This window comes from Podarcis bocagei, assembly GCF_964188305.1.
Source record: "Podarcis bocagei genome assembly, chromosome: 5".
In the NCBI taxonomy this organism is placed as follows: Eukaryota; Metazoa; Chordata; class Lepidosauria; order Squamata; family Lacertidae; genus Podarcis; species Podarcis bocagei.
The window spans coordinates 91,543-106,955 of NC_138129.1; the positions used below are offsets into that span (position 1 = coordinate 91,543).

Genomic DNA, 15,413 nt, shown 5'->3' on the forward strand with positions numbered 1-15,413 from the left:
CACAGAAAAGGCCCCATTCTTGTGTGGAGGAGGCACACGTGAAGAGGGGCTTCCGATGATGAGCACAAGGTCTGGGTATGTTCATCTGGGGAGTTTTAGGTCCTTGACATCTTGCAGTCCAACCCCAACCATCACCCCCTGCAGCCTCCCCCATGTTTCCAGCACAAGCGGCAACCTTTTGGCTGTGATGGAGACTTAAGGTTTCATGACACGTGAGTCCCACCACACCCAAATCAGCCCATCGTGCGGGAGAGCCTCCAGCATCCTCTCCCATCCTAGTGTCCTTGGCTACAACTCCCATCTTCAGCCCAGTTATGCTGGCTGGGGCTGGTGGCAGTTGTGGTCCAAAGCGACTGAAGAGCACAGGGGTTGGGGAAGCCTGGGTCTCCTAGCTATCTAACCTAAGCAGAACCTCCATGTCCAAATGAAGCCTATCTCTTGGGGGAGGGCTGAGCCTATGGGTCAGAGAGAGAAGGGAGGGCCCCCCCAAATGCATTAGCAGGTCCCTCACGTCAGCGGATCGAGATGCGAAGAGGGCTCCGGGATTAGACTTGACGCCCTCGAACCTCTTCTTCTCGCCTCATGGACAAAACAGATCTGAGTGCTAAGTGCAAAGAGCAGGTGGTGGAACTTGCTCTTCAGGATACCTGCAGCCTCAGGGAACGACAGGATATGACACAGAGCGTTGGTAGCCTGGAGGGACAAGGAGAGGAGAACGGCATTCAGCAGAGGTCATCGTCAGATCAAGATCTCAGACTCAGACGCGACTCAGAGCCTCGGTCCATCTCACTCAGCAAGAAGCCCCCAGCCCCATCCAGCTCCCATTCAAAACAATCCAGGAGAGAGAAACTGACCGCCATTGGCATTTGAGAAGTGCTGCGTCGCCTGGAAGTGACTTCCGCTTTGGGGTCTGCATCCTGCAGCCTTTTCAGGAGGGGTCTCAGCAGCTTGACGCTGGAATACTGATTGGCAACCAGCGCCTTCCAGATCTCTGCGGCACTTCTGCAATTTTTCAAAACAGAATTTTTCATTTTTCCTTTTCTTAAAAAAAGTCAGGCCTTTGATATTTTCTTTATATTGCACATACATTAGCAAAGAAAGAAACCACAACTTGGAGCACAATTTTTTACAAGTACGAAATTCAATATAAATAAATATAAATTAAGAAACCCCTTAAATCTAGCCCTCCCCATTTTCACATCACAAAAACTTACTCATCACACTCCATCGAGCAGTCCAACAGGCTGTCTACGACCGGCTGCAGGCGCTTGGTGGCTAGGCTGACAATAGCCGAAAGCGTCTGATCCTTAGTGTGGGTGTCGGAGATCTGGTGGAGATGGTTATAAATCTCCTTCACAACCATAGGCAGCTGAAAGAAGATAAAAGAAGACCAGGATGAGAAAGTGTGGTGAACCTGTTTCTATTTTGCTTAATGTATGTAGGGTTTGGTGTCAGCGTTACTCGTGCCGGTTCTCTGCTGTTCACTTGTGTTTTTTTATAATAATTTTTATTGATTTACAACACAGATATACAATTTTATCCAATTTTTAACAAATAAATTCTCTCTTTTTGGACTTCCTTCAGCTTCTCTGACAATCATCCATCATTACCTCTTAATTACGCATTCCTTCTCCTTAGTATTGTCTTTAGTCTTCCCTCCCACTTCTATTATTTTTTATAACAATACATCTCAAATTTCACAGTGCTTCTTGAAATACAGTGGTGCCTCGCAAGACGAAATTAATCCGTTCCGCGAGTCTCTTCGTCTTGCGGTTTTTTTGTCTTGCGAAGCACGGCTATTAGCGGCTTAGCGGCTTAGCGGCTATTAGCGGCTTTAAGAAAAAGGAAACAAACTCGCAAGAACTCGCAAGACGTTTCGTCTTGCAAAGCAAGCCCATAGGGAAATTCGTCTTGCGGAACGACTCAAAAAATTGAAAACTCTTTCGTCTAGCGAGTTTTTCGTCTTGTGAGGCATTCGTCTTGCGGGGCACCACTGTATCACTAACGTTGTTTGCACATCACATGTATTTTTCAGATATTCTACAAATTTCCCCCAGTCTTCGATGAACTTTTGGTCCTTAAGATATCTAATTTCCCCAGTTAGCTTGTCCAATTCTGCATAGTCTGTCAGTTTCAGTCTCCAATCTTCAATAGTCAGCATTTCCTCTTGTTTCCATTTCTGGGCAAGTAAAATCCTTGCAGCTGTAACTGCATATTGGAAGAGTTTACAGTCATAGAATCATAGAATCATAGAATCATAGAGTTGGAAGAGACCGCAAGGGCCATCGAGTCCAACCCCCTGCCAAGCAGGAAACACCATCAGAGCACTCCTGACATATGGTTGTCAAGCCTCTGCTTAAAGACCTCCAAAGTAGGAGACTCCACCACACTCCTTGGCAGCAAATTCCACTGTCGAACAGCTCTTACTGTCAGGAAGTTCTTCCTAATGTTTAGGTGGAATCTTCTTTCTTGTAGTTTGGATCCATTGCTCCATGTACGCTTCTCTGGAGCAGCAGAAAACAACCTTTCTCCCTCCTCTATGTGACATCCTTTTATATATTTGAACATGGCTATCATATCACCCCTTAACCTCCTCTTCTCCAGGCTAAACATGCCCAGCTCCCTTAGCCGTTCCTCATAAGGCATCGTTGCCCTCCTCTGGACACGTTCCAGTTTGTCAGTGTCCTTCTTGAACTGTGGTGCCCAGAACTGGACACTGTACTCCAGGTGAGGTCTGACCAGAGCAGAATACAGTGGCACTATTACTTCCCTTGATCTAGATGCTATACTCCTATTGATGCAGCCCAGAATTGCATTGGCTTTTTTAGCTGCCGCGTCACACTGTTGGCTCATGTCAAGTTTGTGGTCAACCAAGACTCCTAGATCCTTTTCACATGTACTGCTCTCATGCCAGGTGTCACCCATCTTGTATTTGTGCCTCTCATTTTTTTTGCCCAAGTGCAATACTTTACATTTCTCCCTGTTAAAGTTCATCTTGTTTGTTTTGGCCCAGTTCTCTAATCTGTCACGGTCGTTTTGAAGTGTGATCCTGTCCTCTGGGGTGTTAGCCAGCCCTCCCAGTTTGGTGTCATCTGCAAATTTGATCAGGATGCCCTTGAGTCCATCATCCAAGTCGTTGATAAAGATGTTGAATAAGACCAGGCCCAAGACAGAACCCTGTGGCACCCCACTAGTCACTCTTCTCCAGAATGAAGAGGAACCATTGATGAGCACCCTTTGGGTTCGGTCAGTCAGCCAGTTACAAATCCACTGAGTGGTAGCATAGTCAAGACCGCATTTTACCAGCTTCTTTACAAGAATATCATGGGGCACCTTGTCAAATGCCTTGCTGAAATCAAGGTAGGCTACATCCACTGCGTTCCCTTCATCTACCAGGCTTGTAATTCTGTCAAAAAACGAGATCAGGTTAGTCTGACATGACTTATTTTTCAGAAATCCATGCTGACTATTGGTGATCACAGCATTCCTTTCTAGGTGCTCACAGACTGTTTGCTTAATGATCTGCTCCAGAATCTTCCCTGGTATTGATGTCAGACTGACTGGGCGGTAATTATTTGGGTCCTCTCTTTCCCCCTTTTTGAAAATAGGGACAACATTTGCCCTCCTCCAGTCTGCCGGGACTTCGCCTGTTCTCCAGGAATTCTCAAAGATGACTGCCAGTGGTTCTGAGATCACATCTGCCAGTTCTTTTAATACTCTTGGATGCAGTTCATCTGGCCCTGGAGACTTGAATATATCTAAACTAGCCAAGTATTCTTGTACTATCTCCTTAGTTATTCTGGGCTGTGTTTCCTTTGCTGAATCATTTGCTCCAAATTCTTCAGGTCGGGCATTGTTTTCTTTATCGGAGAAGACTGAGGCAAAGAAGGCATTGAGGAGTTCAGCCCTTTCTGTGTCCCCTGTTTGCGTTTCACCATCTTCTCCTCTGAGTGACCCCACTGTTTCTTTGTTCTTCCTTTTGCTACGAACATACCCATAAAAGCCTTTTTTGTTGCTTTTAACCTCTCTAGCAAGCCTGAGTTCATTCTGTGCTTTAGCTTTTCTGACTTTGTGTCTACACGTGCTGGCTATTTGTTTGAATTCCTCTTTGGTGGTTCCCCCCTTTTCCATTTTTTGTACACATCCTTTTTTAATCTTAACTCAGTTAAAAGTTCTTTAGATAGCCACCCTGGCTTCTTTAGGCACCTTCCATGTTTCCGTCTCATTGGTATTGCCTGACGTTGTGCTTTTACTATCTCCCTCTTAACAAACTCCCAGCCATCACGAACTCCCTTTCCTTTTAGTATTACTGTCCATGGGATCTCACCCAGCACTTCCCTAAGTTTTATGAAGTCGGCTTTCTTAAAGTCAAGAAATTGAATCCTAGTATGCTTGGCTGCTCCTTTCCGCTGTATAATAAACTTCAGAAGAGCATGATCACTCGCGCCTAATGATCCTTCCACTTCTACCCCACTAACCAGGTCATCAACATTGGTTAGGACCAGATCTAAAATGGCTGTTCCTCTTGTTGCTTCTCCCACTTTCTGGACAATGAAGTTGTCTGCAAGGCCAGTGAGGAATCTGTTTGACCTTATGCTCTTGGCTGAGTTTGACATCCAACAAATATCCGGGTAATTGAAGTCCCCCATTACTACTATCTCCCTTCCTTTTGCATGCTTGGCCATCTGTTCCAGGAAGGCATCATCTATGTCCTCCGTTTGGCTTGGGGATCTATAGTAAACTCCCACAATGAGGTCTCTGTTATTCTTCTCTCCCTTAATTTTGACCCAAATGCTCTCACATTGGCTTTGAGGTTCTAAATCTTGGATCTCTTCACAGGTATACACATCCCTGACATATAACGCCACTCCTCCTCCTTTCTTGTCTGGTATGTTTCTCTGAAATAGATTGTATCCCCCCATTATTACATTCCAATCGTGGGACTTATCCCACCAGGTTTCAGTGATGCCTATTATGTCATATTTAGTTTGCTGTACCAAGAGCTCAAGCTCATCTTGTTTATTTCCCATGCTTTGCGCATTAGTGTACAGACATTGAAGTCCATTAATCATTCCCCCGTGTCTCTTATTTAAGGATTTTTTCCTCCCATCACTAGGTCTGCGTGCTGTTTGCTCCATTTGGTCTATGGCATTTGGATGATCATCTTCATCAATTGATAGACTCCTACCTTCAGGAGCACTGTCTCCCTCCCCCACATTAGTCAGTTTAAAGCCCTCCTGATGAGGTTTCTGAGATTTTTGGCAAAAACAATTCTCCCAACCGTTGTGAGGTGCAGCCCATTGCTTGCCAGAAGTCCATCTTCAAGAAACTGCAGTCCGTGATCTAAGAATCCAAACCGTTCCTGTTTACACCATCTGCGAAGCCAGCTGTTCACTTCCACTATTTTTCCCTCTCTCCCTGGGCCACGTCGTTCAACTGGGAGGACAGATGAGATGACAATTTGTGCATTTAGTTGCTTCAATTTCCTGCCGAGAGCCTCGTAGTCTCTTTTGATCTTCTGGAGGCTATTGCTTGCAGTGTCATTGGTTCCCACATGAACCAAGAGGAAGGGGTATTTGTCAGTCTTTTCTTCTTATCTCGTTTCCTGTAATCCCTAAAAGAAAAGCCTCTGGTTTCTTTACAAAACGTATATTTTAACATCTTTTTTAATTCATTATATATACTCTCCCAGAAACTTTTCACTTTCTTACAATCCCACCACATATGATAAAACGTTCCTTCTTTTTCTTTACATTTCCAACACTTATTACACGTCTTAAACATTTTTGCCAATTTTACCGGTGTTATATACCATCTATAAAACATTTTCATCACATTTTCCTTTAACGCCGTGCATGCAGTAAATTTTAAGTTTTCTTTCCATAGTTTTTCCCAATCATCAAATTGTATATTATAACCGAAATCTCTGGCCCATTGTATCATTACCGATTTCACTTTTTCATCTTTCGTATGCCATTCCAAAAATATCTTATACATTTTTGACAGAATTTTACAATCATTGTTTATTATGTCGATTTGAAACTTAGAATCTTTTTCTGCATAACCACTTTCTTTAAAATCTTTTTTAAACATTTCATTCAACCTGAAAATAATGCAACCAATCATAATCATATTCTTTAACTTGTTCATATGGTTTTAATTTCCATTTTCCTTCTTCTTTAATTATCAGTTCACCATATGTAATCCATTTACCTCTCATATTAATTTTCTTTACACTCATAACTTCTAACGGAGATAACCAGTGTGGAACTCTTGGTTCTAATAGGTTTTTATACCTATCCCATATTTCTATTAACGCACTCCGGAAGATGTGGTTCCCAAAGCCTTTGTGAATTTTCTTCTTCCCACACCATAAGTACGCGTGCCATCCATATCTGTTATCAAAGCCTTCTAAGTCCAGTAACTCTTTATTTTCTAATTTTATCCATTCTTTCAACCAGCAAAGACATGCTGCTTCATAATATAACTTCAGGTCTGGCAGGGCAAAGCCTCCTCTTTCCTTCGCATCTGTTAGTAGCTTAAATTTAATTCTCGGCTTTTTGCCCTGCCAGATATACCTTGAGATCACTCTTTGCCACTCTTTAAAAATCGTTACCCCCTTTATTATGTGGATAGTCTGAAACAAAAATAACATCTTTGGAAGGACGCTCATCTTTATCGTAGAAATTCTGCCCCAAAAAGATAGTTTCATTCTACACCACACCTCCAGATCTTTCCTTATTCCATTCCAAACTGGTATGTAATTGTTCTGATACAAATCAATGTTTTTAGGAGTTAACCAAATTCCTAAATATTTTACCTTTTTCACACCTCTATCTCTGTTTGTTGTTGCATTATTTCTTTTTTTAAAAAAAAATATTTATTACTTTTCCAACAATTTAAAAACTACAAAAACAATACAATACAATACAAAAACACTACCTAACACTGACACATTAAACACATTGAACTAACAAAACAAAACAAAAACAGTAAAATAAATCAAACAATTTCATTATCCCATCTTTCATTCACTTATTTCCACGACGTCCTCACACCTCCCTTTTTGTATTCCACTTCTGTTAATTGTTTCAGCAATTCCTTTCCATCTTCCTCTGTTTTCTATCCTATAATTATCTTAACACATTCTAACCTTATTTTTTCCTTTAATACTCTATTAATCTATTTATACTTAATTCCTTATATCATTTCTACTAAAGCCATATAACTTCATTCCAACATTTTTCTAACATTCATTAATTTTACAGTATTTCTGTAAATAGTCTTTAAACTTTTTCCAATCTTCTTCCACCAACTCTTCTCCCTGGTCTCGGATTCTGCCAGTCATTTCCGCCAATTCCATATTGTCAGAGCTGCCCTAGGTCCCAGCTCACAAAGGACCAACGCCAGTCCGTTGTTATATACAAAAGTCTTTATTGAAGTTCAGTTTGTCTTTCATATCAGCAGCATGCAGCTCTACGTCTGAGACTCTAGACTGCCGAAGCTCCGTCTGAGTCTCCACCCCCCATACACCAGTTTAAGACCCTAGCCTTGTTCCACCTCTTCCTCTGCTCTTTCCTCCGCTGGGTCCGCCTGTCAGCTGGGGTTTCGCCCTTTCTAGACTCTTCTGACGCTGAGTCCCCTGATTCTTCCCCCTGCCTCCGGCGGGCTTTAGAACCTGGTTCCCGATCCGGGCTGCCTGCTGTCTCGAGCGCCTGTGCATTTGAACTTGGCGTGCGCGCCCAGCCGGTAACCTTCCTCCTGACCGTTTCACTGCTCCTGTCACTGCTTCCCCCTTCGGGGGGGGGCTAGCTGGACCTGACAGCTGGGACTCTTCCCCCCCCCCACTCTGCTCTGGTGGGGAAGCTGGTCCTGATTTCCAGCTGCTGCTTTGGGAGTCCCCGCTGGCCCCCTGTTTCTGGTGTGTCCCCCCTGGGACCCCCCTCGCCCTGACCATCGGCGCCTCCTTCTGGGAATCTTCTGATTCGCTGGAGAAGCTCATGGAATCTCTCGGGTCACTGTCATATTCCCCTATGCTGCCCTCAGATCCTTCCCCTTCGCTCTCCATCTCCTCTCTCCCCTGTGCCTCTGTCCCTGAGCCCCTGACACATATAATCCATCAACTTCATCTGCCATTCTTCCCAGGTGGGTAAATCTTGTGTCTTCCAATACTTCGCGATTGTTGTTGCATTATTTCTATCATACTTTGCTCCATATTTTTTGCAATTATTTTAGTTTTCTTATTTAATTTGAACCCTGCCACTTTCCCAAATTGTTCAATCTCCTCTAATAATTCTTTTACACTTTCTATTGGTTCTTCAATCGTTATTACCAGATCGTCTGCAAAGGCTTTAACTTTATATTAATTCTGGCCAACTGTTATCCCTTTTATTAATTTGTTTTGTCTAATCGCATTAAGAAAGACCTCCAGGACCATTATAAACAGCAATGGCGAAAGCAGACATCCTTGCCTAGTTCCTTTAGATATTTTAATATCTTCCGTAGTCACATTATTTACAATCAATTTAGCTCTCTGTTCTGTATATATTGCCTTTATCCCATTGAAAAACTCTTTTCCCACCTCCATATACTCCAGATTTTTCAACATAAAGTCCCATGCTATGTTGTCAAAGGCCTTTTCTGCATCCACAAACATAAGTATAGCTTGTTTCTCATTCCTGGCAGTCAGATATTCCAAAATATTAATTATGTTCCTTACATTACACTGGCAGTCAGATATTCCAAAATATTAATTATGTTCCTTACACTTACATTATCCTTCATCTGTCTACCTGGAAGGAAACCTGCTTGATCCTTATGAATACCGTATTTTTCGCACCATAGGACGCACTTTTTCCCTCCTAAAAAGCAAGGGGAAATGTGTGTGCGTCCTATGGAACGAATGCAGGGGGGAGGCAGGCAGGAAAAGCCCCCAAGAGCTGCACACAAGCTCCGTGAGCTCTTGCGGGCTTTTCAACAGGAGGGAGAAGGGACTGACTGGCGGCATCAGTCCCTTCTCCCAACTCCCAGAAAAGCCAGGAGAAGCCGCGATCTCTTTAAAGGGATTGCGCGGCTTCTGCGGGCTTTTGCGAGAGGTGAGGGAATCCCCCCACCTCCCAGAAAAGCCAGGAGAAGCCGTGCAGCCCTAGAAGTGCGCGCGGCTTATGCCGGTTTTGCGGGAGGTGGGGGAATCCCCCACCTCCCAGGAAAGCCAGGAGAAGCCGTGCAGCCCTTTTAAAGGGCGCGCGGCTTCTGCCGGTTTTGCGGGAGGTGGGGGAATCCCCCCGCCTCCCAGGAAAGCCAGGAGAAGCCGTGCAGCCCTTTTAAAGGGCACGCGGCTTCTGCCGGTTTTGCGGGAGGTCGGGGAATCCCCCCGCCTCCCAGGAAAGCCAGGAGAAGCCGTGCAGCCCTTTTAAAGGGCGCGCGGCTTCTGCCGGTTTTGCGGGAGGTGGGGGAATCCCCCCGCCTCCCAGGAAAGCCAGGAGAAGCCGTGCAGCCCTTTTAAAGGGCGCGCAGCTTCTGCCGGTTTTGCGGGAGGTCGGGGAATCCCCCCGCCTCCCAGGAAAGCCAGGAGAAGCCGTGCGGCCCTTTTAAAAGGCGTGCGGCTTCTGCCGGTTTTGCGGGAGGTGGGGGAATCCCCCCGCCTCCCAGGAAAGCCAGGAGAAACCGTGCAGCCCTTTTAAAAGGCGCGCGGCTTCTGCCGGTTTTGCGGGAAGTGGGGGAATTTCCTCACCTCTCACAAAAGCCAGGAGAAGCCGCGATCCCTTTAAAGGGGTTGCACGGCTTCTGCGGGCTTTTGGGAGAGGTGAGGGAATCCCCCCACCTCCCAGTAAAGCCAGGAAAGCCCTGTGCAGCCCCTCCGCCAAGGAGAGGCTGCACAGGGCTAAAGGGGAAGCCAAAACAGCGAGCGGGATCCATCCCGCTCGCTGCCTTGGCTTCCTCCATAGCTGCGCGCAACCCCTATGCCAAGGAGAGGCTGCACGGGGCTATGGATTCTTTAGCCCCACGCAGCCTCTCCCGGGAGGGAGTGGCTGCACGGGGCTAGGGGAAGCCAAAACAGTGAGCTCGCTGCCTTGGCTTGATCCATAGCTGCATGCAACCCCTCCGGCAGGGAGAGGTTGTGTGCAGCCTGTACGCTGCTCTTTGGGGCTGCGGGGGGGGGAGATTTTTTTTCTTGAATTCCCCCCCTAAAAACTGGGTGCGCCCTATGGTCCGGTGCGCCCTATGGTCCGGTGCGCCCTATGGTGCGAAAAATACGGTAGTTTCTAATAATATCTTTTTCACTCTTCTTGCTAAGATCCCTGCAAAAATTTTGTAGTCTGTATTCAGCAATGAAATAGGCCTATAGTTTTTAACTTGGGTTAAATCCGAGTCCTGTTTTGGGATAAGTGTAATGAATGCTTCTTTCCACGTTTCTGGGATGTCTCTTTCCTTTAAAATATTATTCATAACTTCTTTTAAAGGTATCATCAGAACATCTTTTAACTCTTTATAATAACCTGATGTAAATCCATCTGGCCCTGGGGCCTTTCACCTCTCTTAGGGCATTCAGTTGGTCTTTTTTATCTGCCGGGATCCTTTGCACCTTTTTCCCTTTTAAAAATCTCTCAATTTTCCTCATATTATTCCTTTCTTTATTTTTATATGGTTGTCTGTAAAAGTCCAAGAATCCTTTTCTAATTTCTTTCGGATTATCTATCTCTTCGCCATTCACAATGATTCTGTTAATTGTGTTCTGCTCCTTTCTTTTTTTGATTTGCCACGCAAGCCATTTGCCTGATTTGTTAGCGAATTCAAAGTTTCTCTGTCTTAACTTTTTAATATTCCATTCCACTTCTTTGTTTATTATCATTGCAAATTGTGATTGCAAGGTCTTAATTTCTTGTTTTATTTTGGAGTTATTTGGTTTTCTAATAAATTTTTGTTCATTGTCCATTATCTGCTTTAAAATTTCCTTTCCCCCCTTTTCTCTGTTTTTATTCTTCAATGAATTCTGCTGGATAAAAAAACCTCGCATCATAGCCTTGCTTGCGTCCCATACTACGCTCATCTTTGTACCCTTGTTGCAATTCTCAACAAAGTATTCAGTTAGTTTCTTTTGTGCTTTTCCTACAATTTTCTGGTCATCCAAAAGATAACCCTTAATTTTCCATCTAAATGTTCTTTCTTCAAAGCCTTTTAGTTCCAATTTTATTGGATTATGATCTGAGATTACTTTAGATTGTATTTCAACTTGTAGTATTCTTGGAGTCAGTTCATTCGAAACCCATATTTGATCTATTCTTGACATTGACTGGTTCGATTCAGAAAACTATGTAAATGGTTTCTCCACTTGTGTTCCTTTGGTGGTGAGAGAGGTTGGGGTTGGCCTAGGGTGTAGTTGTTTGTTTGTGATTGGCTGTGGTGATCTTTGTTTTCATGTGAGAGTGGGGTGGGTCCCATACTACGCTCATCTTCTAGTAGTATATATGGGATTATATGGAGTATTTGGCTGGCAATGTAATATGCTTCTATGTTGGGGATTCCCCATCCTCCTTCTGAGGTGGGGAGGTCAGGTATTTGGGGCTTATTTTTGTTTTTTATGTGAGAAGATAAAAGAGTGTAGTTTTCTCTGCCCTCTGCGGAGTTGTGTTGGGGGAATCCAGATTGGGAGGGTTTGGAATAGGTAGGTTAGTTTTGGGAGGGTATCATTTTGATCATAGCAAAGTTTTATTAATTGACCTCAGTGTTGTCCATATTGTGTTTCCTTTGCACTGAAATGAACAGGGTGGAATAATGTAATTAAAATACTGCCAAAGCAGACAGCGAGATGAAAAACAGGGTGTTTGATTTTTGGAAGCTGAACTGCAGCAGGATGGAAACAGAGGCGCGAGCCACAGACACGGAAATTGAAGAAGAAGAAGAGTTTGGATTTGATATCCTGCTTTATCACTACCCTAAGGAGTCTCAAAGCGGCTCACATTCTCCTTTCCCTTCCTCCCCCACAACAAACACTCTATGAGGTGAGTGGGGCTGAGAGACTTCAGAGAAGTGTGACTGGCCCAAGGTCACCCAGCAGCTGCATGTGGAGGAGCGGGGAAGCGAACCCGGTTCCCCAGATTACGAGACTACCGCTCTTAACCACTACACGACACTGGCTCTTCTTACTTCCCACACAATGCCTTCTTACTTCCCAGAAAGAAGCTAATTCTAAGTCTGAAGAGAATGTTTAATTTAGAAGAAACCCGCTCCCCCTGCCTCCGTTTTGAGCCTTACGCTTTCCATCTCCATGCCACATTCCTCAAGGAAGGACCTTAGGAGCTTTCCTGCAGCCTGAGAGACTGCTCTGTCTTCCACTGTCAGGTTGTCAATCGCCTTCAACACGACTTCGTTGATCTGGCTGGGCGTGAGGTGCTCCCCAAAAGCCTGGCACAAAGAAGAAAGAAGAGGGAGTTTTCTTCTGCTCCACACTCTGACCACGTTTCAGTAGTCCAAGGGTGCCTTCACAAACCAAGTGAAAGACATCTCCACTCTGCCTTGAGAGGGTTGAACTAAGTGACCCCCGCGTCCCTTCCAACTCTACAATTCAGTGATTCTATTTATGTGTTTATTTAAGTAGCTGAAAGGTTTTACAACAAACAAAACTAAAAGTCAGGTGACGCCTTGCTATTTTCGATCCACATCTTAAATTGGTTATGACATTGGAACATGAAGAGGTTCAATCTAAAATCAGACTAGAAAATTTTAAAAAAATTCTCGCAGGAACAGAGAGGGTGAATAATAGTGGCTATCCGTTATATAACCAATGCCAAACAGACTGGGTGGGAACCTGCCGGCTGTGTGCTTAGTTCTTAATATACAACAAAAACACCCACCACAAGGTTGGCATAGTTCATTGGCTTGGCAGTGCCTCGTGAAAGATGCACTGAATGAGTCAACTTTTCCTATTCTTTTTCCGCCCTGAGGAGCCCATGCATGGTTTTCTCTCCTCCCCGTTTTAGTCTCATGAGGTAGGTTAGACTGAGAGACTGTGACTGACTTGTGAGTTTCAGGGCTGAGTGGGGATCTGAACCCTAGGTCTCCCAGCACCTGGTAGAATTTCAATAAGTAGAATTCTGCATGCAGTTTAGGCTACCGGGCACTTGTCTTTGAGCAATTGATTCTAATACAATGCATTTCTGAATGTTATTTACACTAATAGCTCGCACATGTATTTTTTTACACACTGTTTGGCATTGTGAAATTCAAGGACATGTGAATTTCAAAGGCGGGTTGTGTTTCAGTTCTCCTATTGTTTCTGAAAGCCTCGATTTGATAGTTTGGCTTCCAGTGTGAACTGCTCTGAATCTCTCCCTCATCCCTAGAAGGCGTGGGCTGCCTGAGGGCAGGCTGAAGTTGGTGGGGCAGGGCCCCATTGGCCCGAATGAGCAAATCTTTGCTAACTGGGAGTGGCTGCGGTCTTAGCAATAAAGAGTACAAAAAGCCACCCCTACCTTGGCCACTTTTGCGATGTTGAAGTGGAAGAGGGAGGGCCCAGGGATGAAGAAGTCTTCTCGGACCCATCTGACCATGTTGCCTTTCTTATTTTTATTCCCCCTCTTCTCCAGTTCCTTACCTAAGCAGGGTCGGGTTTTGGAATATGCATGCAAAAGAAACCAGCATTAGTGCTCCCTGCTCAAAACCTCCAGTTTTCCCACTGGGACCAACAAAAACAATTATCGATTTCACCTAAAAAATTATAATTCAGAACTGGGAAAAAGGTTCAGAAGGGGGCAACCAAAAGGACTGTGGTGCTTGTAGAGCTGGTTGCAGCATTTGGGGGGGGGGGTCCATTTAGAAAAACGGCGAGGAAGAGGAGACACAATGTATGGCATGGAGAAAGTGGAGAGAGAAAGCTTTCTCTCTCACTGTCAGAACATGAGAACAACTGGACCTCCAATGAAACTGAAGTTTCAGGATGGTCCTTCTTCTTGCAGTGCACAGCTAAACTCTGGAACTCCCTGCCACAGGAGGCACTGATGGCCACGGACCAAGATGGCTTTCAAAGAAGATGAGGCAAATTCATGGAAGAGAAGGCTACCCATGGCTATTAGCCAGGATGGCTATGCTCTGCCTCCATGGTCAGAGGCAGCAAAGTACAGGAGTAGAAAGAGCTTGAATTCTGCTTGCTGGATTCCCACAGGCATCTGGCCAACCCCTGTGGGAACAGGATGCTGGACTGGGCTGGGCCACTGGTCAGGTCCAGAAGGCTTTTCTGATGTTCTTCAGCAGTGAATCCCTCCCCCAAGACTGCCCTCTCGTCTCTGGCCAACAGGGTGTTGGCGTTAGGCCAGTGCTGGCACGAATTCTGGCCCTCCTGAACTCCCTGATCAACCCCAGCAGCAGCCAGCATGGGCAACACTCAGGGATGATGGGAGTTGGAGCAGCCTCTGGAGAGCTACAGACCTCCCACCCTGCGGCTTACAAGAAACAAGCCATTTCCCAGCATCGCCCTCACCCATTTTGGCTATCATGATGTAATGGAGATGGTACAAGGCCTCTGCTGACTGCAGGCCAATCTCCTTCACGTTGTCTGTGAGGTGAAGGGACAAGAGCGCCACCAGCCTCCCAAGAAGGGGGAAATCCTGGGATACCTAGGAGGTGGAGAGAGAGAGATGCACAGTCAGCCCTCGTCCCACAGAGCCCAGCAAGAGAAAACCATCTGGCATGCTTTCAGTCGGCAAAGGTGGCAGAGGGGCGCAGGGCAAGAGAGCTGTGCTTAGGTGGCCCACCCTAGGCTTGCCCCAGGGCTTTTTCCCCAGCCAGAACTCACTGGAACTCAGTTCTGGCTGTTGAATGGTTGAATGTTGAATGGCTGTGTCAGCATTTGGGTGTAGTATATAAGGAGCAGCACCTAGCTCTCCCATTACCCTGGGGGATGGGTTGGTGGTTGGGTCTGGTTTGTTGTTGATCTGTCCTGGAGTGTCAACACAAGGGGGCTTGTGAAGAAGGCACAGCAGAGACTGTACTTTTTGAGAATTCTAAGGAAAAACCATCTTCCGCAGAAACTGCTGCTTGCCTTCTATCACTGTGCCATTGAGAGCGTGCTCACTTATGGCTTATGTGTGTGGTACGGAAGCTGTACTACCCGGGACAGGTTGGGGTTGTGCAGAGTTGTTAAGGCAGCAGAGAGCATTGTTGGCTGCCCACTCTCCACCTTAGAGCAGATTTATGCCACAAGGTGCCATAGGAAGGCACTGGACATAGTAAAAGATCCATCGCATCCTGGTCACTGTCTCTTCGAGCTCCTGCCGTCGGGACGGAGATACAGGACAATGAAGACAAGAACGAGCCGTCTTAAGAACAGCTTCTTCCCCAGAGCGATCTCGGCCCTGAATGGGAAGCCTGGACTTTGAAAGTCATCTAATCTTCCTTGCTGTATTATACTGTATTGT

The 15,413-nt window shown here is 45.4% G+C and overlaps 1 protein-coding gene across 1 annotated transcript in view; it reads right to left on the reverse strand.

Annotated features, from left to right (window-relative positions):
- Positions 1 to 15,413, reverse strand: part of LOC308587201 (maestro heat-like repeat family member 5) — a 38,554-nt gene that overhangs the window by 750 nt on the left and 22,391 nt on the right. Inside the window, exons 8-13 of the mRNA XM_081194577.1 lie at positions 14,477 to 14,612; positions 13,473 to 13,594; positions 12,256 to 12,405; positions 1,215 to 1,369; positions 855 to 1,002; positions 512 to 693 (exon numbers count right to left, since the gene is read on the reverse strand). Of these exons, the coding sequence (XP_081050703.1) occupies positions 512 to 693; positions 855 to 1,002; positions 1,215 to 1,369; positions 12,256 to 12,405; positions 13,473 to 13,594; positions 14,477 to 14,612 (893 nt within the window). The remainder of the gene's footprint in view (positions 1 to 511; positions 694 to 854; positions 1,003 to 1,214; positions 1,370 to 12,255; positions 12,406 to 13,472; positions 13,595 to 14,476; positions 14,613 to 15,413) is intronic.